The sequence below is a fragment of the Ciconia boyciana genome, chromosome 4 (genome assembly GCF_034638445.1).
Source record: "Ciconia boyciana chromosome 4, ASM3463844v1, whole genome shotgun sequence".
NCBI lineage: Eukaryota > Metazoa > Chordata > Aves > Ciconiiformes > Ciconiidae > Ciconia > Ciconia boyciana.
This window is the reverse complement of record NC_132937.1, coordinates 62,959,260-62,986,381: the sequence shown is the minus strand read 5'-3', so window position 1 is coordinate 62,986,381 and position 27,122 is coordinate 62,959,260. Positions and strand designations below refer to the sequence as shown.

The window sequence follows — 27,122 nt, the reverse complement described above, 5'->3', positions numbered from 1 at the left end:
TATCTGCTCCGTGAAATCAGATACCATGTCCAAATACTTGATTTTAGAACCTTATTCTTATTTGTCACTTACTTAAATCTGTATGAGGATAATGACAATCTGTCTATTACTGCATTTCCCACTCATTCAGCCTCCAACCTCTCCTTGTAAATAAGCCAGCTACAAGAAGGTGCTCGTCACTGAAGACTCAATACCCATTTTTTTCCTATTTATGGCCAAAAATTGAAACTACTAGGTTAATTCAAATTTCATAAAGCATTCTTTAATACATCATTTGCCCACTGAGGTGACCTACTTTGCCTTTTCTATGCAATGCATTCTTCAGGACAATCTCACTGATTTTCGTCCTTTCTCCAAGTTTATAAGCCTATAATGTCAGTACCTTAAAGCCAATCATTTTATTTCTTAACTTGCAACTTTTGTTGAGAAAAACATGTTCATATTTTATCTAGTTTCTTATTATTATGAAGCCTGCTCTTTGTTGTTCATGTTTGAGTTTGCTGATTTTTTGTTTCAATTCTGATCTCATCAGGAAACAGTTGCTAGATTATGTGTTCCTCAAACCATGCACTTTGTTTTTCCCACTGTGAGGTTTTTAAACCTATCAATGCAAGCAGCAAAATTTAGAGAAAGCAATTGTTTCAAGTTGAGTATTCTGGCAGACAACATCACTTCTTATCTTAATAATAGCAGCAACTACAAGCTGTTTCCCCCTTCTTTTATAAGGAAGTTTTCAAAGGCAGGAGAGTAGCAATGTCTTCTTGCTTTTCTTCTATAGCATCAGCAAGATTTTTGCTCTCTTTCTCCAGCTTTTCAAAAGAAATAGCTGCCTGAATCAGACTGCTGCAGATACTAACTACAACTTTGCAGATGTACTTTACAAGTTGTTAAATAAAATAGTTCTCTTCTCTGTATAACCTGATCAATGTATATTGCATAACTAAATTGTCAAAAGTTACAGAAAAACTTGAATACCAGTATCATTCTGTTTTGTTCTTTGACAATTGCTAAATGATGTATCTCTGCTTAACAAGTTAAGGTAACAGCATATATCATAAAATCAAAGTAAACTACAATTCTGCTACAGGCTAGCTTAGCTTTCAGTCATTGAAACAGCTAAAAAGAGCTCCCAATTTAAATAGTTTGTGAATTTTACCTGTTTATAAACTTGTCGCAAGTACATCATCTCCTCCACAGTTCCCAAGGATATCAATCTAAACACTTTAACATCTTTGTATTGGCCAATCCTATAAGCTCTGCAAGGACAATAGCATATTAAAAAACGTAAATTTTTATCAGTAAAAAAAAATAAAAGAGAGATCTTAGGAGTAGTAAAATAAATAAATTTATTAAAATAAATAAATAAAAAAAACATTCCAATAAAACAGGAGTACTCTAAATCATTTGAGTTGGTTTTGGGGGTTTTTTGGGTTTTGGTGTGTGTCCCACCCCCCCTTTCTGAATTTTCCTCAGTATTTCATTCCCTTTCCCTTTATCCTTAGTTTTTCAAGTTTCTTCCCAGGCCTATCCAGTTGAAAAAGCTTTCTCCTCAATTTGTATCACAAGGCCATCTCTCTTGAAAACACATCTTCCAGCATCTTTGCCCAGAGGTTTTTTTTTCCCCCCCTCTCTGCCTCCATCTGCTCTTGCACAAGACATTTTCCTATTTGCGTTATATAGGAGTTAGATCAGGGATTACGTCGGGCAGTCTGTTCTTTCTTAACTTTATAAAGCACTTTGCAAGTTACAACATAATAAAACCAGCTAACAAACAGGAGGCGTTCTATCTAAATGGCAAATTCTGACTCTTCTAATAGGTTACATTCTGGAAACTTGAGAGAGGCTGAACCAGTTTATAGAAATGTGGTCTTACAAGGATTCTTTAAAGACAGCCCCTTTCAACAATACACATTTCTGATACACATATTTCTCCAGAACAGGTGCACATAAACACCTCTTAGAAGTCAGAAAGACCCTTAAAATGGAATTAAGTAATTCGATGGGACAACAGAAACAAGTTTATTTCTGCTCATGAAAAAATATAAGTCTACTGAATTTTGAAGGCTTCCAATATTCTTTACTTCAGCTATTCAAAAGTCTGTCCTGAATTCCTAGGGAAACATTCTATGATCAAAAAGCCTTGAAAGAAAAATCCAGATTCCTGGAAATCCTCCAATAGCATAATACCAGACACGGAAGTGAGTGCTGAAAAGACACTCATCTCCACAAGGGTGAAGCAGAAAAGAACATACATGTTTTTCTTTAAGGATTCTGGAATTCAAAACATCACTTGAACTAGGGTCAATTACAATGTACTCTGCCCTGACAAACACAGGAAAAATGCCATCCAGCTATACACACACACACGCTTGCTCCAGAGATCACAAAAAGTTACAGTAACTATGGCTTTTTTTTACTTTTTTAATGAGCCCACCACCACAGTGCCACAAAAATAAAATGGAAAATAAGTAGTAAAATTCAGGGTTAAAAACTAGAACATCAAAGCTAAAAAATAATTTGGCTGGACATTTCTTACTTTCTTGTGGACAAGTCAGACTATGTAAAAAATTTCTTCCCTTAGGAAAGTTTAGTTGGACAATTAGATTACAGGATCAAACTAAGAGTACAACATGGATCAACTTCTGTATTTTGAGAGTGTACCTGTCAATAGCTTGAAGATCATTTGCTGGGTTCCATGTAGGATCAAACAGTATAACAACATTGGCACCAACAAAATTAAGACCCAGTCCACCAGCCCTAAAAACATAAAAATGAAAAATAGAACCATTTGACAGTAAGAAAAACAGAACAATTTTTTTTCAGTGTATTAGGTCCATATTAGCATACCCTTTCCCAACATAAAAAAAGACCACAATAGAGATACTGAAAATAGTGGAGTACAGCTTTGTGTTACTGATGTGTTAATAAGCACCAAATACTTAAATAACCACTGCTGTAAAATGCAGTCATCTCACTTAAGTAGCAAGATCACAAACCGTATGACTGGCTGAGTCATAACCAACTGCTATCACCTTACTATAGTAAAAGTCCTGATTGCTACCTCATACCCACTGAGCCCTACACAGGCCAACTCCCCCAATGGCTATACTGGAATTCATAATCACTTTTATGCCAGTTAACATTGCAGAAGTAGAAAAACTATAGTTTAAATAAAAAGTCTGCATTAAATTTTACTTCCTCTAATCCCAGAACATGGTTTTGACAATAACGCCATGTAGCTTCCACTAAAATGGTCACAGTCTAGGGTAAGTCATACCTATAAGAATTAACAACTGTCACAAGTATATTTGTACAGTAAGTCAACTGTTAAAAATACAGTTGGCCACACAGCTGCATATCAGCAACATTCATACCTGTCATTATAAGGAAAAAAGTCACTGTAAGAAAGTTGTCTGCTGTGGGGGTAAGGAGTCACAGGGGTACCAGTTACATCTTAAACATTCAACAGCTGTACTGTGCTTTCAGGTAAAGCCTGCAACCCAGCAAAGAATTTGAGCATGTGCTTAACCTGAGGTAGCTAACTAATGCCCTTGCTGAATCTAACAAGACTGCTCAGTTACTTGGAGCTTGGCATGTGCATAACTGGATAATTTGATAGGAACAAAAGTGAAGAAAACACCACTTATCATCCAGCTGCAAAACAAGCAAATACTGAAAATTCTTTTCAACTGGCTCAACCAACATTCCTACAAAAAGAGACAAGTTCCTAAACAAGCATATGCCGAATACTATTATTAATTTAACTATTAAAACAATTCTTTACATTGACATAGACAGCACTAATTTCAAGTGTGTTTCTTTCTGGATGAGATACCACAAAATTGAAAAAGTCAATCCCATTTAATTTACCAAGCACCTGGGTTTAATAGATTACTTTATATTCTGCTTGTTTAAAGCAGTGGGAAAGGTAAAGTTTCCAGGGATGTGAATAAATGGAGACAGAAACCAAAAGCTTATGGAGCCCCACCACCTTTTGGTCTTCATGGAATCCTTGTTAATGTAAATACAGTTGTGGCCTCTTCCTTCCAGGTGTGGTGTGGTGTTGGGTTAGTTAAATCTGGAAAGGGAGAGGATGTGGGGACCGGCCAATGTTAACGGAGGTTTCCAGAGGATGAGCACTCTCAGTTTGAAATGCTGAATAAAAATCTTTGTATTTTTCAGAATACCTTACTGTATTTTTGGAATTTTGGTGTATTTCTTTTTAGTGAGGACAGAATTCAGCCTCTCATCTTACCAAACCAACCCTGCAGTCAGACTGAAACATAAGTCAACATGTTTTTCCAAATGCTTTCTCATAAAAAAACCTGCAGTATTTGGAACTGAAATATGAATTAAACCTCAGTGCAAAGCCTTAGTGTCAGTAAAACAGACTGACTATGAAAATTAACTAAACAGGATACTTAGCTTCATAAAGATTTTACCTTTCAATATTTCTAGGTATGCCACAAAAATTCAGATAGTCCAAAAGAGAAAAAGAATGGCTCCTATGTCCTTCACAGACAAAATGAACACAGTAGTTAGTTTGTGCATTGTAAAGAGTATCTTCCATTTTAGATATCATTTTAACCAGAGGTTAAACTCATTATTGCAAGATGGTCCATGCAAATTACTGTAATACAGCTCAAATGAAGAGCCCTGTATGAAATGTCTCATAACAGTTGTTACAAAAAACAGTTTGCAAGAGATCATCTTTTTTAAAATGGCACACCATGTTAAATAAATGGCTTGTTTCTATATCCTGTCACTGACAACTTAATACCACAATGTTCAGAAGTTACAAAACATATTGCATTGAAGTTTCCATGTAAACTGTGAGTACGTAATTCTATCTACTGAGCTAAGTTTTTTATAGTTTGTCAGTTCTCTGTTTCAGTGAGGTCTTGCGGCTGAAAGTTCTTTGAATGTGATTAAATGTTAAAAATTTAAAATTACATTTTTATTTTAATTAAAGTTAAACATAGTTTCTTTACAACATAGTTGTGAAGAATTCAAGTTAAATGAAGCCCTGACAACGTACAGAGTAATAGACAGCAGTCCAGTAATGGACAGTAATTGAGAACGCTGCAGGTAGAATGAAAGTGCATACTGTAACCTTTCATGATAAAAACTGTCTACAAATTTCTGTAACCAGCATCTCTATCATCTAAGCGCTTCTCTATGTAATAAAGAAAACTGAGAAGCAGAAACATATTTTAATTTATAATTATTCTGAAGGAATTATGTAGAGAAAGACTCATGTGGAAAACCCAGAGAATAGTGATTTATCTTTGAAGGTGGGAACACTTGCTGCTCTTATTTCTTCCAGAACACTGCAATGGAACAGGACTGTGCAGACTTCGGTATTGTACATACACAGTCCTCCTCCTTCAGGCTAAGCAGCATCAATGGAGTTACAAGTACTGACATTCTCCTGTCAAGTTTTAGCAACTCCAGCAATTATTTTAGTGTTTCTAAGCAAGACCAAAAATCCCCTTTCTTTCTTCCAAATAATCATACATTTTCCCAGCAACATCAGCACAGGACTGAAGTATTCTGAAATAGACTTTACTTCATGAGCCTTAGAAGCTCCAACAGATGTATATCTGTTTTTCCATAAAGCTCAAGGCTGAAATCCGTAATCTGTAGCTACCAGTTTGATGGAATTTACAAGCTCTGAAGAAATCAATCATATTTTCTCCCAACACCCATAAAATATATTTGTCTATATAGCTATATTAGTCACAGCTATCCATAAAAGCATTATGGATAGCTATATGACTATGTTTGATAATAACATTAACTGCAAGACTTAAGGTTAAGCTATATGGATAGACAGATTTTTTTTTTTTTTACTATTTATTGTTTAAGGTCCTATTTCTCAAAAAACTCACCAACCAATTAAAGTCAGGATTTCCAAATGTCTACGGGCTATACATAGGCAATTCCAGGCAGAAATGGCATTTTGCCGGTATAAAAAAAAAGAAATATAAGACAGGAACATTGTAAATTTAACAGTGAAGTCATCACCACTGTCTGCACTGTAACTCACTAATTTACAGATTGGAGCTTCCTGTTGAAAGTTGTATGTTAACTCTGCAAGTGAAATATAATGGCAGACTCAAGATCACTATGCAGGGAATTCATCCTTTGCAGAATGCATTTTTGCAGCCAAAAGACTGTGCAAGTATTTTCAGCGAAAATCAACATTTGGCTTTTCAAGCAATGGGACTTTCAGAACATGTACAAGTTGACTACACAGAACAGTTGGCCAAAAACTTTGCAAGAAAGTACGGACAGAAGAGTATGACCCAATTCTGTCAACTCACTATGTGTTGAGAAATAAAGAATATACTGTGAAGTCCTAATGCCTGAAATCCAAGTAAGAGGAAGGATGAATCTCTTGTACAGTAGGACTGGGATAAATCACTTCCTGATTTCCAAAGGATTACAAAATTAAAGCTGCTTCCATTACTCTATATCAAGCAAGCAAAAAGATAACTTTTTGTTATCTGTGATAAACTACACAAAGAATTGCACCTTCTGTTTTTCTTAGTAAACACTGGTTATATTGACTGCAATTCCATCATTGATTGTTCCTTCCATTTACTCAGTAAGATGAGAAACACTAAGAACAACAGAGTCAAGACTCATCTCAAACACCACCAGCAGGCATGGAAATCTCACCAATCTCTGTATTAACAAGCTCTAATAGCAGAATGGAGAAAGCACATATCTGTTTACCTGACCTTCATTCTTATTTCTATGTAAATTAATGGAAGAAAACTGAAAAGGTTATAATTACGCAACAAAACTGGACTGATAGCAGCACAAACTAGAGAGTCTTTCCTAATGCTACAGATGCAGTAATTCCCTGCTGTCTTCAGGGACAAAGAATAGGGATTCATGAAGGTCTTAGGGAAGCTGATGGCCAGGTTCCACAGTTGACAGAGATCACAAACAAATGTGCATGACCAACAAAACAAATCTCTTCACAACCCTGCCCACATGCACCAGAGAGTATCTGGAGACAGTTCTGACCTGCACTTGTAACAGTCTTTAAGATTACATCTAACTTCTAATTAAACAGAGGTAGTGTGGATCCTCCTATCTAACTCCAACATGCAGACTTTCAGTAAAGAAGGACCAAAGTGACCGTATAGGCAAGAACAGCATATTTGCATGTTTCACCGAGTTTCACTGAGTTTTCCTCTGGGCAGGAAGATTAAAGTTTCTTTGTTCACTTTCTGCTCTTGCCTCTTAACAAATGTCATCCAAGATGAAACATGGAAGTAACCAGAATTGAAAAGGGAAAGAAGAAGAAGGGGAAAGAAGAAAGGAAGGTCATCATATTTTCATTAATTTTAATTGAACATACTGCTTTATTTCAAAATAATTCACTATTGATCATAAATTGATAAGCAGATCTGATAGTCAAATACATTTTTAAAAGACAAGTAAGGATTGTTTGAAGTATTTTAAATAAACATATACTAATTAACAAGGTTAATAAATTACAGTAACACTAGGAGAGAATTTTTCAGTTCAATATAGCATTTCATGTTTCCCCACTCCTACAGCAAGTGGAAATTTAAAAGTAGGATTCAGAAGACCTGCTTGTTTCAGACCTTAGCAATCTTCATAAAGCAGAGGAGAGGGGAAGGGAAAAAGTCTTCAGATATTTTAAGAAGCTTCAGTCCACAGCAGTGAGTCTATGTTTACTAACAGACAAGAGAACAATTCACTTTCTCAAAAAAGTAATCCCTCACAAGGTCATCAAGTAAAATGCAGAGTAACCTATTTACTAAACACAAGAAAGGCAGAGTGAAACAGACTACAAGTTAAATTTGCTTACATTGTAGATACAAGACATATGTTAATTTCTTGAATGCTGTTGAACTCTCTTACAATTCTGATCCTGTCTTCTGATTTTGTATTTCCATCAAGTCTTCGGTAATCTAGCCCAGATGCCATACAATATTGTTCCAGCACATCTAGCAACTGGTTGGAAAAACAGAAAAAAAAGACTAAGTACTTACTATTATCTTTTTAATTAAAAATCATCACAGAGGTCATGTTTCTCAAATATATTTTGAATAGACAAAGCATTGAAAATAACAGTAAATCTTCCCTGTTTTGATATCAACATCCTCGACATTCTTTAGCTGTGATTCTGCAACACTCAAGGTGATTAATGTTGGTCTGCTGCGGTCTCACTCAATCCTGCAACCCTGGCTGCCTGTATCCCACTTCTAAGTGATGCTGAGTCAATTCAACCCAATAAGCAGGTAGGCAACTTAGAGTTTCCTACCATCTTAGCAAGTTACAATGACTTGAAGTATGGTAAATGAGCATCAGAGCCAGCACAGAGAAACAGGCTGGTATGCACAGCCAGAGTTCAAAGGGACAAAGTGAGAGACACTGCAGTAACCAGCAATCAGTCTGGTCTTGAACACTGTGAAGCACAGCCTAAGACGTGAGCATTTAACTACTACATCTAAATATTAAACTTGCAGTCTGTCTTAAAGCCACAAAATTATTAAATATCTAAGACTCTGAACTGCCATTCACACTATTATTTTTTAATACTTTTTAATCCTATCATTATGAATATTTAAGTAAAGAAAACCACACTACAGTTTGCACTATTTCAAGAAACATGTTCTTCCCTAACAAGAAAATCAAGGAGCAAGTCCCTGAAAAGTAAAGTGCACATACATCTCTTGCTCCAATTAAACACTGTTTTCTGTTCAAACCAACTGGTGTAGTAAGTCTCAAGGCTGAAGCTTTATCACTGGTGATGGTCAAAAGGCAGTAGAACAGAGGAAATGTAACTACTTTCAGTGCTAACACAAAGGTTGTATGATACTTCAGTCGTATTTTGCCATGACACTGCTCTAACTCAAGACATAAAAAGATGAACTCAGTATGAGCTATCCACACTTGAAGTAATAAAACAATTTAAAAAACCTCTAAGGAAAGCAGCAGAGTGTTACGTCTGTTTTGCCATCACCGTTTTTATCTTGAGATAACATAAGGTTTCAACATGCTTCTGGAGTATAGCACACCGTCCTCATCATTATTTCCCATAGCACATTATTTCCCATTATTTCCCATAGGAAATGTGGTTGACAGCTGTCACCTCAGTGCTTTAAACTTCAGAACCTACTGCTGCAGTTAATTGATAAAAATCATATGGAGCTCACCTTTGTGGAAAAGGAGAAAAGAAGAACTTTATCCTTGTTTTTTCTGAAGTGATTTAAAAGCTGCTGAAGGACCTGTAAACAAACCACAGAATACAAATGAAGAGATTTTATCTACAGGTCATCTCACACACACCTACTTGTGTGTTCAGCCTTTAAACAGGCTACACTGTAATTAATTGTTTGCGAAGCCAAACAGGCATAACAAAAACCACTACTATCATAATAAATGTGCCAAAGGTAATGGATATGCCGGACCTATGCATTTTTCAGTGATCTACATGGAAATCCTGCTCTAAAAAGGCAACCATACAACTAACAAGTAAATTCAGAAGCTATTTGTGTCAGTGCATAGACTGCAACAAAATGATACTTATCTTGTGCTAGCTCAGCTTATGAATTTTTGCATATAGCAAATGCATACAATTCCACTGAAAACAGGAATGTCTGTTTAAGTTTTCTGTACTACATCTGAGTTCAGAACTTCTTGGAACTTGTCTTCTTAAAATAATCAGCGAGATGTATGCCCCTCCCTGCTCCCACTCTCATCTGTTGCTCTGTTTACAGTAGGATCCAGCTTCCCAGACTCTGCACAGACCTCGAAATGCCAATAATCCGCCCACACACAATGTTGTTCTAGTGGGGAAGCAAATAATCCAGAGGCTTGTGTATAATAGTGATACTGTTATTTTCAAAAGAAGCATGTCCACATCTGGCAATGGCAGCTCCAGAGTACCACGCAGAAGCAATACACAAAGGGGAAAGAGGAATTTTCTGTACCATGTCTGTAACTTTCTCCCACTGGGCAATAAATATTTTAAAATTACATTTATTCAGTGATAAATACATAAACTGTTAATCAACACTGATTTCACTAAAAGGCTAACAAATCTTTGACAACCAAATAATAAGGAATGTTTATATTAAATTTACAGTTCTGGATAATATCTAGAATATAAAATAGTAATTCTACATGACTTATAAGCCCTTTTGTATATATTAGCCAGCCAGTTACAAGTGAAAACAAGGTACAAGCAAAGTAAGTTTTGCCTGGTTTCATTGTACAACAACATATAAACCAGGATTTATTTTATTAGGAAAAAAATCCACATCAGGTAATTTAACAAGAGCTAAATGACTTACATTTGCATTTTATTTAGCCACATTAAGAAACAGAAGAAAAACCAGTGGCATGCTTTTAAAGTAGAAGGAATTTGGCTACTGTATTATTAAAGTAAAGTATAGGTCAAATAATGAATTTCCTATAGGAGAACACACAAACAAATCCACCCAGTCTGTTTAAATAAAATGGATCGAGGTCACACCCATTGGGATTTTAGGTATTCTGGAGTAAAGAACAGCTCTAATGAACAGGGAGAACTAATGAAAGGTTTTGCACCAAAGAAATAAATTCTATGCTTGCACAGCAGAGTATTATCCTGAAAGCTGTTAGTCTGAAAAATAAACACTTGATCATACTCAAGCAAAAGTAACATGCTCTTTGTAAGAGTCCATATGGATTTAAATGTATATCTTGCCATTACTACATATTGCGAACTGTTTGACTGTTACAAAATTTTACCTCTTACATGTCAGATAGCCTAGAGTGTTTTTAAGTCTTCAAAATCATGCCTGCCTGGGTTAGGGTTATGTTTAATAGTGGAAGTTACTATTATTTGCAAGGTGCTCTGACAGACTTCCATTTTCCTACTGAAATAATGATAATATGCCAGGCAAAATAAATAAATCAATCCAATATAGTTATTCCTAAGACATTTATATTAAGAACAATATTCCAAAACTCAACAAATGGATATCTGTGGAAATATTATACATGTAGTTTAAAAAAAAAAGTTATTTCAAATGCCCAGACATTTAATAGCCCTCTTCACTTAGAAAGCATATAGAGCCTCTCTGAGCCAGAATTTTAACAAAACTGTAGAAATAATCAGACAAAGTAATAATGAGAATTACTGCAGGCTTTTAAAACTACCCTCATTTTTCTTACTTCTTTTCCAAACAGTCCCTGATACTTCTGTGTGAACAATCTCCAATCTTTGTGTTTAAAAAGCAATGGAATCACTTGTCCTTACACTTTGCAGGTCCTCACTTTCTTACTTCATGATGGAAAAAGTGTGGTTTCCAAACAAGGCAGCACACTCCTTTGACTTCAATTCTCACATATTCAACTATTTCAGGTTAAAAATCTAGGCATAAAATTCACCTTGCAATAGAAAGTATAAGCAAAGTCTTCCAAAAACTGTATGTTTTGCAGTATGATTGAAAATGAAGGGATAATTCCACAAAAATAACCGAAGTTCAAACCATATCACTGTGTTATTACCTGCCTCCCACCATAATGAGGAGGTGTTAGTCATAGGTATACCATCAATGCTTATACATGTACGTTTGGATTATAGGGACTGCTTTTTCCAGGCTCTTGTTATAATCTTAAATTCAGATCAGCAAACATGGGGTGGCACTTTGTAAATGCTACCACTTGCAAAACACGTAGAGATGACTGCAGCCACAGCGCAAGGTAGGACACAAACACCAGTATGACACACACTCACACTTCCATTCAAGCAATTCTAGTTTTACTGGTGGCAGTAGGTATATTCCACAGTATAAAAAGCTATGTTTCCCTACACATTTTACTTCTGCTTGGTGAGAGAACAGAAGGTATTTTAGCAGATAGTTTAACCTTTTCAACCCTTCAAAAAAGTTACAACTCCTTAGCTAATGAACTTCGACAAATCCTAGCCTTTTCCCTGCCCTGAAAAAAATTAAGTAAACGCCACAAACTTCTCCTTTGCAAATATGCTCTTCTACAAAACAATAATCACCTGTGCCAAAATTTCTGGGTAGCCTGTACTAAATTTTATTTTAAAGGACTAAATAATACCTATTCAGTCTATACTACCAGATGAAAGTTACAAAAGTATTTAAATTAGTTTCTAGAATTTATTTATAGAACAGAGAATGTAAAGTATTACAGTGGGACAAGGCTATTAAAAACATTTTACTATAATTTTTATCATTTATGTCCAAATAAACACATTAAAAATATACAAAGTGGTTTTCAAGCTCTAGTATCCAGTGACTCTCCTCTGATTACTTTCTGATGGTAAGAGGACCTTCTAAATGCAGTACCTTCTGAATTACTTTGCTTCCACAGCATAAAAACCAAAATCATCCCAAACATCTTCTGTTTTAAAATTCAGAACAGAAAACAAGAGTTAGACAATCTTTTCTCACAAGACAAACCTCCAATGTAATTAGCAGCAGCAAAAAAAAAGCCACCACAATACCAGACACGTATAAACCATTTTTTGGCATCATAATTATTCTAAAGTCACATTTAATGGACTCAAAAACCACCTTATTTTTCAATGATGGCTACTTGGCCCATTACATAAAACTCCTCCTTCTGGGCACAGAGGTATCACCACACAGTTCAGAATATTCTGTTTATCCTAAGATATATTTCATGAACTGACACAAAATTCGAGTTCCCCTTAAAAGAGAAAGCAGACTAATTTCCCTCAAAGCAAGCAATTCTTTCAATAATTCTGAGATAAATTCTATCCAGTTTGCAGTGGACTGAAATAGACACTATAGATTTCTAAAATAAAGTGTCGTATATACAAGACCATAGGTCATCAAGAGTGGAAAAATATTCTGTAAGTCTACAGGGCTGTCATAAATGCAGCACTTGAAAATGCTCCTATTCTATAACTTATAAAATAAAAAACAAACCAAGCAAGTAGAACCCCTTGTTATAATACCAGATCATAGTTTTTTACGTTGGAGGAAAGAAAGGTCCATATTGCTTTGTACCTTTGCCTACTACTACTGCAGTGTAGTATCTGATCTGACTTTTTTAAAAGGTCAGAGTAATAAAATGTTCTGTGAAAGAATTACAGCAATTTTTTTAATTTCCTTTCTTATTTTTCTCAGAAATTCGTATTGCACTTAACTCCCATCTACCAAACATACTGAAGAAATGTTTTTCAATATAAATATTACTTCAAAAACACAAGGTTGGCTTTTAAAATCCAGTTTCCCATGATATACACTGCAATTATTTTTAAAAATGGAAATTCTCCATACCAAGGCTCTTCTCAAGAATACGTGCTTATTTTGGGGGTTTGTTTTTTGGAGGGGTTGTGGGGTTTTTTTGTCTTGTTTTGGGGTTTTTTTGCAATTACCTACAATCAATATAAAAAATAGCTTGAAATACAGGAATATTGATCAGTGCAGACTGATAACAAGCTAAAAGATCAAAAATTAAATAAAAAGCACAATCAGGAAAGTCTCTCATGAAACAGAATGAAGATGAGTATTAGATAATTTGCTAACAATAAAAAAAACCACAACAGGAGTAATCACCATGCTAGTAGCTCATTATTTTTAATCACATACTTCTCACCTCGTTCTACTTGGGGGTTGGACTAGATGACCTTTAAAGGTCCTTTCCAACTCAAACTATTCTATGATTCTACTTATGTTTGGGCAATTTATCCAGAAATGTAAATTTGCCTGGCACTTATCTACTGGTAGCTCAGAGATTCGTTTTTCTAACAGTGTGGATCTCTCAATGTCAAAGTAAACATTCAACCTGCCTGATCTCATCAGTATCAAGCCATCAGCACAAGCTCAGTATACTTAAAAAGATCACAGCCTCTGCTCTCTTGCCACCTCGGTTATGCTCTTACTCCAGCACTGCAATATAGCAGAACCTTCTTCCTCACGAAGGCTACCAGCCAAGGTTACACCCAACCCACACAGCCACAGCCAGCTGCACCCCTGAGAAGACACCGCAGTCTATGCTGTCCCAGAAGCAACTCAGACTTACAGACAGTTTGGAACAGATTCCTCTCAACAGGCAGCTCTGTAAGCTGCTGACTTTAAAGGCACATAATGTTGGAACCTCTGCCTTAACTTGGGCATTTTTGCTTGCCTGTGTTGTTCACTAGTGTGTCAAAAAACACATAATGAAAATGTCATAAGGCAGTGCTGGAGTGACATATGCAATAGCCCCAAGAGAAATTTCTAGAGAAAGCAAAATTAGTTTTAACCAATGAAAGAAGAGCTTCATAAGCACCACTGAACATCATGGTGTTTGTTTTTACAGTTATGTATTAAGTATATGCTGGCAGGTAATTTAACAATAAAGTTGACTTTCATGAGATAATGAAGTGTATATGACAAAGGTAATATATAGGCCTCTCACATGTATGTAATAACAGAAAAGAAAGATGTTGCTTGCACAATAACAAATCAATAAAGTGATAACAACCATTACTGTTAGAAAAAACATGGCCCAGCCACTGCCTCCCCCCTAGTCCCAACCAGCAACTGTGAATATACAGGTTTATAGAGAGCAAAAATATAGTGTACTCCACTCTGCTTAGCTTCTCACCCTCCAGTTACTCTCAGCTCAGGAACACTCCCAAACCTAATATGGTTTTCTTTTTAATTAGCTACATTAGACATCTTTTTCAGTTAGTCCAGTTTCTGTGTATCAAGTGTAAACCAGTTTCTGAGGTAAGGAGTTCTACAGGTTTACACTTAATATGTTTATTTTGTTCATCTTTAGCCAGGCTCCCATTAGCTTCATTTGATGTCCAAAGGGTTAGAAAAGACAGTAAGCACTCAGTACATCTTCACTAGTTCCATGCTACTCATCATTGTCCCTCCCACATTCATTCTAAAACATTTCTCCCAGGCTGGAGAGTCCCAGCCCACTCGGTTGCTTCTGTCCCGCAGCACTGATCACCTTTGTGGCCCTCCTCTAAACCTTTTCAAGGTCTAACACATGCTTTTTGAGAGGAGGGACTGGAACTACCCACAATATTGAAGGTGTGTACAAATCATTAAGTCCATAAGGATTTTGTTTTGCTCTCTTCCTTCCCCAAACATTTCTGACTGCCACTGAATTAACGGTTTCATGGAACTATCTGTCATAATATTATGACCCCAAACCCCTTGACTGCAAGGTTCATTTCCGTGACCATCACTAAATATGTGAAGCTACCGTCTTAGGATATCTTAGCATCACAGATCACACTTATCCAGTCTTTGCCCAGAGACACCCCGATCCAAGACAGGAGATCTCTGCTGTGGTACCACCACCATAAACAGAATGATTTAAAACCCCACAACTACTAGGTGTACCTTTTCTTATATCCATATACTAGAGCTGCAGATCTATTACTATTACTAATACTTATTTTTCCTCTAAAGAACAGGTTTACCTTCATTTTTCCACTGTACTTTGGATCTGAAATTGTTTCAAAGGCTGCATCTTTGCTTAACTGAACAAAATCTGGAAAACTGGAAAATACCTGGCTGCACACCCGTTTGATATGTGCTTCCTGGAAGAAAAGCAGAAAGTTTGAATAGGCATTAAAAATTAGAGCTACATTGGGATACCAGTAAGCCATACAAGGAGTTGAACAGGTTGAAACAAGTAATCTACCAAAGTAATTCAAGCAGAAAGAGTTATGTGTTTTCATTCAGTTCACTACAGAAGTGCTGGATAAAACATCTCCTGTGTGTTTTGGTTTGCTTCATTTAAATAAGAAAGAGAATCCTAATCTGAAACCATGGATTCCAGTTACTAGAGTAAGAGATGCCCAAAATTTCTTCTCCTGGGCAGAGACTGCAATAGGACTGGCCATAATTGTCAGTCTCAAGAACTCTGTTGGCTTGAGGTTTGCATTACCCAATGGATCTGTACCAGCATTTCTCTTGACCATTTATCTTGATGATAAACCAATATGGGAATTACATATTGTCTTTTTGTCACATTGGTGGAACAATATGGGAAATGCATTTCAACTGTTCAAAAGCCACATTAAAGCTCCACTGCTAGAAGTTGGGTAGCTCTGAACTTGAATGTGACCACATACTTTAAGTCTACTTTTCCAGAGGAGCAGAAAAGCTCTCATCTCTCACCTAAGAATAACACATGTGATGGACTTTAATACTAAAGATAAGAAATACTACAAAATACCATGTTCTTCAGTAGATTTTGGAGAGGTTAATAATTATGTATGCCGTAAAAGATAGTAAGTGTCAAAATACTCATATATTCTTATTTCAGTGACTAAACTCTCAAATGTTACTACAACAAAATCACATGCACAATATCAAAAAAAAACCAACACTGAAAACATTTGGGTATTTACTGCATACAAGGCCCTGGACACTAACAGTAACATTTCCTAAAAAGCAAAACTGCTTTAATGCAAACTTGCCAAAATTAACTAGGATTTTCTCATTTCTATTCCCTTGCGGCTTCTGAGAGGAGGTGGTAACATCCCTAAATCCCTTTGCTCATTTTTGGATCATAAGGATCACATACAAGCATTTTTAAAAATCCTGCCTTCTGTGGGTCTTGTAGGTTACTTGCCACAGTAACAAGATAAACTGATACTGTTCTCTCTTTGAGCATTTTAGTATAACATGTTTCTCATTATTTAAAGAAGCTCAGCTCCGAATATAAAATACCAGAGAAAAAACCAAACACATTCTAATTGCTTATTATTTACTTATTTGCAGAAAGACATTCCTCTTACTAGGCACTTGTCATAAATGGAACAGAAATGGCATTATGAGAAATCACTAAAAATTACTCTTCTCCCTAAAGCTCTCCAATGTTTCCATAACCCTTATTTTCAGATATGCATCAACTAAGTTAACATATTGTTGTGTAACATCTCTATCTATTAAATAAGGGCTACATTCTGAATTACTGAATGGAAAAGGAATTTTGCAAAATATCTTAATTTCAGTTAGTTAAGGCTTAAAAAGGAGGCCAGCAGCAATTTTCATTCAAGAGTTTTCATCTCATTTTCCACAAGTATTTTTTAGATACTTCTGAAACTAACCTGCTGCTTGCTAGTGTTGTCCATCTGCAGCAGTGCAGCATGATTTGCAACCTTCTGTAGGATTGTCAGGTAACTGAAGCGTAGTGACTTAATTGTTTCACCATGAGCATTTACCTAAAAAAAGAAAAAAAAAAGAAAGTTTATGCAAAAAAATATTCCTGAAAATAAGAAATAATCTGGAATAAGTGCTATTCTTACAAGGTTTAATGCATTAGCGATTTTAGGTAGTATTATAATTGATCCCAAAGAGATGCATACTGTGTTTCTAACAAAAATGCAGCAAGGCTTTTTTTTCCTCAGCTTTGTGATCCTATTGATAGAAAACATCTTATCAAAAAGAGAAAAAACCCCACAGCTATGTTCATAGTTTGCTAAATATTTCAGATAGTGTGATATCTACAGAAATTACTAAGATGACCAAAAATTCCTTGGTAAACAAGAAGACAGTAACTTTACAATCGATTTAAATGTAAATCAAACCAGAGCTGTTTGAATGACTTCTTACCCTACAACTGCTAACTCTACTTTTCTCTACAGCAGAAATGTATAACGTTTTATAAACATCTCGGGTAACATAATTCAAACAACTTCAAACATTCTACAATGCAGCAACAGCATCAGCTATTTTTCTGGTTATGGTTGGCTGATTCAACCAATGATCATTTTCCTTTCCCTTCTCAAGTTACTAAATTTCACGGTTAACCTTGGAATAAGACAGTCCATAAGAGTACTTAAGTATCTGCAGGCCTGCCTAATGCCCTTTGTGAATTAAGTTAAACAGCATTTTACTTTTTTCTACAAAACATCATGAGAAATAGCAGCCTGCAAAGAACTAACGCTAGTATCCATGGAATATTAAACAGGCTGATAGAGGGATTGTTTTTAAAGAAAGATGCAGAAGACTCAATAAGCTACATCATTGGCGGGGGAACAACAAAAAAAAACCAAAACACAAACACTATACAAGAATAAAAACAGGCCAGAAAGAAAACAGGGAGAAACAAGTATGAGACATGCTTCTACATGTTAGAAAGACATGCTTAATCTGAGCCTACTGAGTGATATGGACAAAATAAATATAAAGCTAGACTAATTGAGTGTTAGTGAAGTCCAGAGACAATAGAAGAAATCTACAGAGCTGCTACTCATGAACAAAGTTCTGCTTGTGCTCTGTGGTTACTGTCAGTTCTCCCTTCAATGAAGCAAAACAAAGCACATGTTTAGTGGCACACAAAGACACAATTCAACTGCAGTTATAACACAAGCAAAGCCCAGACAACCTGCCAGGACAGGTCCAGGATGCCTCTGATTTGCAGCTTCTGCACTGACCGTCTGACACATATGGGAGCAGCACATACTGAACATCCCAATGACACATACTGAACATCCTGACACATACTGACACATCCTGAACATCCCAATGCAACATACTTGCCAACATCAACTGTTTCACAGGTGCACTTATTAATACCACAAATCCAGAATTTACTGCATAAATAACAACCACCTGCTCAGGGCATGCAAAGCAGCTTTGCTGTAATCCCAAAGTGCCTAACTCCATCACGCTCATGATGGAACTACCCATGTTTCCAGTCAGGATTTCCCAAACAGATGGCCTACAGCCACACAGCCATTTCAATTAGATCTTCAACGGCAGAGAGTCTCTCGAGAAAACCTATCTACTGCTCAAACCAGAAAGACTATGTTCTAAAATCCAAACAGTGCAAGTTCTTACTTTGTAACAACAGTTCTTCCTTTTACGGCCGCTCTTGCAGCTACAGGGCTCTCCTGCTCGTAATACTAAGCTTACATCCTCTGTGTCTAGCACAGCCTGGTACATCGCTTTCTGGAATTCTGTCAGGGAACAGTATACCATCTGCCAAAGAAAGAGAAGACCCAAAACACAATTATGTGCAGGATACAATGAAAAGCAAAGAGCACTGCAACAAAAAACATAAAACATTGAAAATAAAGTAGAAAACAACAACATATTTGCTCAGATAGCTACATGAAATTATCCTACCACCAGATGAAGAAATCTGGATCTTGACAACAAAATAGTATGAAATTGTAGCCAAAATGTATGTATAGTTTATTCCCTTGCAAAATTCTACAAAGAGTATCAATATCAAGCTACAACCCGCTGTTAGGTTTCTATAAACCTTTCAGTATGGCTTTTGTGGAGGGATAGAAGGAGGGAGAAGTGAGATAAATAAATGCATAATTGTAATTAAGGATTCCCCTCTGCTTTGCCAGTTGCTTAATTTACCCTTTCTTTCCTCTTTTTAGGCACTAGCTGCTGTAGGGCACTACCATAGGCAGGACAAACAGAATAAGCAATGAGAAGGCAAGGATCTACACAGTGCTATGGACAAAACTCTTATCCCTCCTTCTTAGAGACCATGGGTGGCATCTCCATGACATCTTTAGTCTTAAGCAGCAGGAGACAGAAATCCCAAGATCATTCCTTAACCTAGGCCACCCACACAGCAGCAGCACCACGCTGAGCTGTAATAATACAGCAGTAACTTGGACATATACTCACATTACAAGAGAATGAAAAGAATAAAACCTGCTAGATTTAGAAAAGCAACTGACTGATGTTTTTGTTAATCTTTCCTTCAGAAGACAGTTTAGATGACATTATTATACACTAAGGGTGAAGAATAAATACCAAATTTTGAAAACAAAACCAGCTGCAAACCAATGTGTTTGTCTACTTAGAAGGAAAGCACAAATATATCTATTAAGAATTTATCAGAACTCTTAGCTACAGTCATAAGTATCATCACTTTATATAATGTTTACAATACCATTAGGTGAACAGGATTACAGACCTATCAACAATCAGCTTTAAGTTTGGGGGTTTTATTTTATTTAGTGATCAAAAATGAGGGAGTTAAAAATGAAAAGCATACTGTTCTACGTACAAAGTGTCAAGCTGCAAATTCAGAAGTCCTAAACAGAATTTCAAGAAAAGCATACTGCTCTATGTACAAAGTGTCAAGCTGCAAATTCAGAAGTCCTACACAGAATTTCAAGAGATTTACATAAATTGCATTGGGTTTGCACAGATAAATACAAAAGTGCACATAAAATAGAATGTGTAAATCACTAGTCAGAAGTCTAGCTGAGCATTTTCATGCTTGATTAACTCCATTTCAACACGCAATCATAGTAATTATGTGAACAAAGCACACTACTGCATGTGCATTTTTTCCAAGGCTCTGGATTCTTCTTAAATTAGTAAGTCCAAAAGAAAGCCATAAACCACTAAAGGCATGATGAAAGAGAAAAAGTACAACAAAAACAAATAAGAAGAGATATATTCATTAGCATTGTATTTGAAATGTGCAGGCGCTCTTACTCTGTCTTCCTTTTTTGGCAACTGATCATTGATAAGAGCTTTGGTTCGTCTCAGAAACCAGCCAGACATTTTTCTTGCTAGATTCACCATGGCCTTACGACCTGTTGCTAGCTCTCTTTTAGTTGCAGTGTGCCTCTGGCCATGCTCCACTGGATCAGAAAATTTCTTCTTGAAATGTAGTCTGCTACCCAAAAGTCCTGGTACAGCCCTATTAAAAAACAAAAGGGGGGGTGGGGTGTGAAGGAATAACAGCATTTTCTTTACTCCAAGGCAGTCTATCCTTTTCCGTTGATTAAAAGCATACCATAAATTGTTTCTGGCTAACAGCAAGAGACCTTAAATTAACAATCACTAGAGAAATTAGTAAAAATTGTGTATACAAATAGAAACATATACTACTTCCAGAGATGTCATTTTTTCATTTACTTGCTGTGATCCTCAAATGTTAAGAGAGTCGCCTCAGGAAAGGGTTGCCATCTACAGAAAAACTAAAGCTCAGCAGAGCAACAGAAGTTACAACCATATAGAACCTCTAAACTACAAGGCTGCTACTGTTCAGGAGCCTAAATTTGAAGCTAAGCAGTCAAGTTTTCAATTTTTACTGTTTTTATTAAAATCAGGTTATGCAGATATTGCAATTTACTAAATAAAGTCTTAAGAAACTCAATAGGAAAAAGAATTTGGTAATCACTGGTAGCACTACATATTGGAACAATCTATTAATATCAGCATAGGATGCAACACTAAGCTTACTGTTAAAGTATTTCTTCCTGATATTCCAATTCAGTCTGTATTGCCTTAAATACAGGGCTTGTTTGCTCTGTTCCTCCTCTAAAGCATCCCCAGTAAGTCTTCTATGTTTAGATTTATATCTAGGGTTATTTCCACTTCTCCCTCTCCATTAAAAGTTTTCCTGGACAAGACTGTTGCTTTCCAAATATGTGCACTTGTGCATTTTGAAAAACAGCAAAATATTATTACTTTCAATGTCCAAGTAAGTCAGAATGACCTGCATATACTGGACAGAGCAAAGGCACAAGATTGTTCAAAACTATATAATGGTTCTCAATCTACTGTGTGGAGGAGAGACGAAGAAGAAAATAGTGTCCTTAAAAAAAAGACAGGTAAACATAGGGCAGGGAAAAGAAAATAATTTTAACTGCTTCCCAAATTCCCCAAAGAGGCCAGATAAGAGGAGCTCCAAACTTATTTAATAATTGCAAAATACATACTGCAGATGTATCTACCAGGAGCTTACCTCCAATACATCTATGGAAAAACATACTTCCCTTCTCACAAAACACTGGGGTTTTTTGGGCGAGGGCTGTAGTTCGTTGCTGGTTTTTTGACACAGATGGGTCCAAATCATCCAGCCCTATCCCAGTTCCACTGCATGGTTAACATATAGAGGTGTTTAAATAATTAAAAAAAGATATTTTATTTACCAGTCCATAACACACCAAAGTTCCTTCATATTGTTTTGAAGAATGGTTCCAGTAAGACCTATGCGAACACTGCATTTTAATGACTTCATGGTTTGAGTTATTTGAGCCTTTGGATTCTTGATTCTATGTGCTTCATCCACGATCACAGCAGACCATTCTACACTGCAGATCAACAAGAAATATTGTATTAACTGAAACTACTTATCCCGTCATCCCACATATACATACAAGGTGAAGTCAGCCACACATGTAGCCATGATTATTATACGACACTTACTTTTTGGTTTTCCTGTTTTACAGTGTATTATACTACTCAGTTTCCTTCTATTCTGTTTGTTTAGTAAATGCAGTTGCCGTAGTTGAGTATAATGGCTAAACTATATAGCTAAATAAATGAACTACTGTTAACTGCATCACATGCTTTCTGTGAAGGAAGCAGCTTTCAATCTTAGGAGCAATCAATCCAGCACATCTTGCCAGCACTAATTCCACTCATAAGTAAGATCTAGAAAAATGAAATAAATCTCCGAAGGTAAACTATTGAAACATGCTTAACACAGGTGTGCTTCATTTTTCCAACAAAACCTATCCAGTGTAACTAGAAGTAGACTGAAAGCACTTCAATCTGCATCGTTTCCTACATGAAAGCATCACTCAACATCTTTAATATCTATACGATACCAATATGGCAGAGGAGTTTTAATATTTTCTGATTTTGTGACTAGGAGGAACTTACCTAGAAGTAGGGAACAAAAGAGATTTTGCAGCAAGTTCAAGCATAAAACTTGGAGGTAGAATGACCTGTATACTGTGATACTAATTTAAGTCATCAAGTCACTAGGAAGAGATTTATTAACTTTATGAGATTGCTTTATATATATATATGAATGAATATTTCAGAACAAAATCATATCCACTTGGATGATACTTCAAGCAGCAACAAGCTGAAACAGACATGTTTAGAAGGAAACCTCTCTCCTGAGCAGGCTGCATTTAGTTCACTAATCTGAAGGCTGATCTTGTGGCATTTTGGATGCCTGCTAAATACGTTCATTCATATCTGAGTTCCGTACATTCCTAAAATCTGCTAAAAATTGGGAGTTTCTGAAAGGAGCCTAACAGATGATCATATGCTAGCTCCATCAACTTAATCTCTCATTATGCTGATGTACATGCATAACTAAGTCTACATATTCTTATTAGTGATAACTAACTACTTAAGACCAGTTTTTGAGGCCAATCTATCATTCTAGTAAGCAAGACACATAGCTTCTTCCAGTGTCAAGACCATAGGCCCATTCAGTCACATGCTCTGCAGAAACAGCCTGGTAAATCTGTATGCTGAAGTAATGTATTTGCAAGCAGTCAGTCACACATCAGATCTGCTCTGCACATGCACCTATTTCCTGACCACTGCCTATTCAATGACCAAGCCTGCAGAGTTCCTCAGAAAAACAACAGCAAGTATTAGGGTACTGGTAACACAACTCCTTTAGCCTTCTCCTATCTGCACTTTTTCAGACCTGAGCACAGACAAGAGCTGGAGATCTGATTGCTGTGGTGATGGCTGTCCAGAATATTAGGAAAACTCGCTGGGGTCCAGACCTTTCCCAACACCTAAAACAACAAGATCTGCAGAGCCACTGACAACACCAGCTGCTAAGGGCAGGCTGCTGCTACTAGCTATTCATGCAACTTGTACCCTACTTCCAAGATGATGTAAGGAAAGAGGACCACTAGGATCAGAAAGGCTAAGTGCTCCTGAACATAGCCAAAGGAAAGGCAACACTCCTGGTTTGAAAATGCTGACAGCTATGGTGCAAATAAAGTAGGATTTCTAATACAATCTGCTATCAGAAAGACCTTGATTCTGGTAAGTCTATCAGGTATTTAAAACTACACAGAGACACGTATACATATCTTATATCTCAAAGTTTTTAGGACTCAGAAATTTCACCAAGCTGGTGAAGAGTGCAAATAACGAAAATACCCTTTGAACAGTCGCTAAAAATTCCAGATTTTTCTCCTTACACTCTACTGAAAGATAGAAGTATCTTCTGCGTATCTTTTACCTACCACAGGTTTTCAGGCAGCCAAATCCTGCATCTTTTAGAGAACACTTCATGAATGGGTTAACAGCAGAAACTAGCTTTATGAAAACTATTCAAACTTCCCCCAGGTATCCCACTACAAACATAGTATAGGGTAAACTCTCCAAAGATATTTGAATTAACTTCTCCTCTTCAACAGAATGAGTCATTGGATTTCACAGTAAATACATTACACAGAAAGAATAAGTACTTGCAAAGAACAATGCAAATTTAGACAGTTAAAATTCTGTGTGTAGAAAAATACATTAAAATCATTACCTGTTAAATTCATCCAAATACAGGCGAAGTATCTCATATGTTGTAAGGGCAACTTCACACTTCCCTTGCTTGATGCGACTCAAGTCATCATCCTTTTTACTGCCATGTAATACAGAGACCTTAAAGTACCCCCATGTGTCTAACTCATCCTTCCAGTTGTACAGCACTGAAAGAGGGGCCACTATGAGGAAAGTCTGAAAACAAATAGCTGTTACATTATTACTGGAAAAACTACAACATAGCACTTTCTCAATAAGGAAGGTCAAAATACAGATTTATTTTACCGCTTTATAGTTTGAATTGTTTAATTCTGTCACTTCAAAGCATAGTATAGAAAATAGCCGAAGAGTCAATATAAATTCAAAAGTAATCAGTTTACTCAGACTATGTAATAGTAGAGAAGAAAAATACTGTAATACTACAAAAGGTACCAAAGTAGTGCTACTTACTCAAAGTATACTCTAACAACTGCAATAAGACATGAGATACTATCACTTTGCTTTGTTATAGCATCTGTATCCGTGTACCATAAAATGTTTTACAGATGGAGAAAACAAAAGGATGAAGAGGGTAAGCAGCTTCCTTCAATCCACAAGTCTAGTCAATATATGACTTCAAAACAGAAAGACCTGAAAAGGGTTTAAAAATTTAAGACGGCTCATACAACTCATTTGATATCATAAAATAATAAAATCAATGAGGTGGAAAGGGTTCTCAGGAAGTTTCTAGTCCAATTTTCTGGTCAAAGCAGGGGCAACACTGAATTCAGACATTTAGAGCTTTCCCTGCTCAGGTATTCAAAACCCCCAAGGATGGGGTGGTCCACAACATTTGTGTGACCTGTTCCAATACTTAATTGTCTTCAAAGTGAAATTCTTCTTCTTTTATTCCCAGTCAGAAGCATTCCTGGTTTTTTCACATAAAGTGCTATCCCTTCACCTCTTCTTCTCTGTCTATCTTTCCTGAGGAACCTGTATCCATTATTCACAGAGCTAGTGTCATATGAACCATACTACCAGTTAAATATTCCGATTATTCCAATAAAATAAAAATAGCAATGGAGAACAGAAGTTGCATGGGTCCTGTGACAAGTAAAATTACAGTGATCTTCAGATTTCTCTCGTTCACACAGAACTTTTACATGTATCTTTATTTGCTGTATTTGATTACCTAGATTATCAGTCAGCCTTACTTCTGCCATTATGACAGTCATTCAAGAAAACATGCAAGGTCATAAGAATATTAGCAATAAATTTTCCAAATATATGCATTTGCCTTAATTATTTAAATATCATGTTAATATATATACACATGCTTTTTGTACTTTAGAAACACAACCACACAAAAATATCATTTTCTACTCATTGACATGGGCTTTTCAAAGCACTCTAGCCACAAATCTCATCCAGATATTTCCAAATGTTTTGTGTTAATGCAGATCAACAGTATTAACAGATTAGACAATAACAGCTAGATAATGCACTATGACAATCTGGAAAACTGAAGGCTTCCCTCACACTACTAGGAAGGCCATGAACCCCTAATCTACCTAAGCAGCTGAATATTAAAAATGAATATATATAAACTCCTAAAGCAGACAAGCAAACAAAAACATCCAAGTATTGCCTTTTACCAAAATCCTTAAGCTTGTATCACTAAAAGCTGTACCTTCTTGGAGTTACACTTTGATTCTTTTTTCAGTGTCCTCAGTAAAAATTCTGGCATATTATTTTCAATATCTTCACGTGTTCCCTTTTTGTGCAACACTGCAGCCAAAAATGAAATGACCTTGAGAAAGAAAAAAACTCAGTGATTATGTACAAAATTGCAAATGGAAAGTGAATTAGTTCCACTGAAAATAAACGTTTAGGACAAAATCCTGGACGGGATTTAGAAAGGGAGCTTGGGGGGATTTTTTTTGTTTGGGGGGAGTTTGTTTGTTTTAAATCAATCTGTTTTTAAAATGGCAATGCCTTCCCTTGGAGAATCCTGAATTCATAAGAGCAATTAATTGTTCTACTTTACTCTTCCACCCTCGAAGTGCAAGAGTCCCAAAAATACAGAAGATATTATGAATGCACCAGAAAAAACTAGACATGAGGCATGCCTTGCAGTTTTCCTCCATTTTCAGGAGCAAAATGGCATTGCAAGACTTGACTCTTGGATGAGAAAACAGAAGAAGAGATATTTGCTAACTATACTCCCAATACTACTTCTGCAAAAGGAAGAAAAGGTTTAAACTAGGTCAGGTTTTTACTAATATGCCATTTTCTCTATGTTCCATTCCTTCCAATTCCTGTTGTTCACTTCAAAACCGGTTCTTTCTGTTGTCTTTGGGCCTATATTGTCATAGAAGCACAGAATGGTTTGGGTTGGCAGGGACCTTTAAAGGTCACCTAGTCCAACCCCTCTGCAATGAGCAGGGACATCTTCAACTAGATCAGGTTGCTCAGAGCCCCGTCCGACCTGACCTCGAATGTTTCCAGGGATGGGGCATCTACCACCTCTCTGGGCAACCTGTTCCAGTGTTTCACCACCCTCACTGTAAAAAGTTTCTTCCATATATCGAGCCTAAATCTACCCTCTTTCAGTTTAAAACCATTCTCTAATCTGCCTCAAACCAGTCAAGGTGATTTGCTTTTGATTATGAGAAGACACTTATTATAATACACCACAGTGGGAACAAACATCCCAGCACAGGCTATTCCAAGCTGCTCCCACGGTAATTCAAAACAGGAAGACAGCACAGAGATATCTGGCCAGAAGATTCAAATCCACAAAACCCACTTGGTACCCATGGGGTTATGCAGCAGCAACAACCAGATGCATCATCAGAGAGGTGC

The 27,122-nt window shown here is 36.4% G+C and overlaps 1 protein-coding gene across 6 annotated transcripts in view; it reads right to left on the bottom strand.

The window, feature by feature from the left end:
* The window catches only part of ERCC6L2 (ERCC excision repair 6 like 2), a 58,950-nt gene that overhangs the window by 25,171 nt on the left and 6,657 nt on the right, over positions 1-27,122 (bottom strand). For 3 of the 6 annotated variants that reach the window (XM_072859449.1, XM_072859453.1, XM_072859454.1), the window contains exons 3-13: positions 25,948-26,067; positions 24,280-24,473; positions 21,911-22,072; positions 20,466-20,673; positions 18,834-18,974; positions 17,099-17,212; positions 15,461-15,580; positions 9,204-9,275; positions 7,853-7,998; positions 2,662-2,757; positions 1,157-1,256 (exon numbers count right to left, since the gene is read on the bottom strand). In XM_072859449.1, coding sequence (XP_072715550.1) covers positions 1,157-1,256; positions 2,662-2,757; positions 7,853-7,998; positions 9,204-9,275; positions 15,461-15,580; positions 17,099-17,212; positions 18,834-18,974; positions 20,466-20,673; positions 21,911-22,072; positions 24,280-24,473; positions 25,948-26,067 — 1,473 coding nt within the window. Of the gene's footprint in view, positions 1-1,156; positions 1,257-2,661; positions 2,758-7,852; positions 7,999-9,203; positions 9,276-15,460; positions 15,581-17,098; positions 17,213-18,833; positions 18,975-20,465; positions 20,674-21,910; positions 22,073-24,279; positions 24,474-24,728; positions 24,909-25,947; positions 26,068-27,122 lie in introns of those variants that run through there. The other 3 variants (XM_072859450.1, XM_072859451.1, XM_072859452.1) reach the window with 3 other exon arrangements.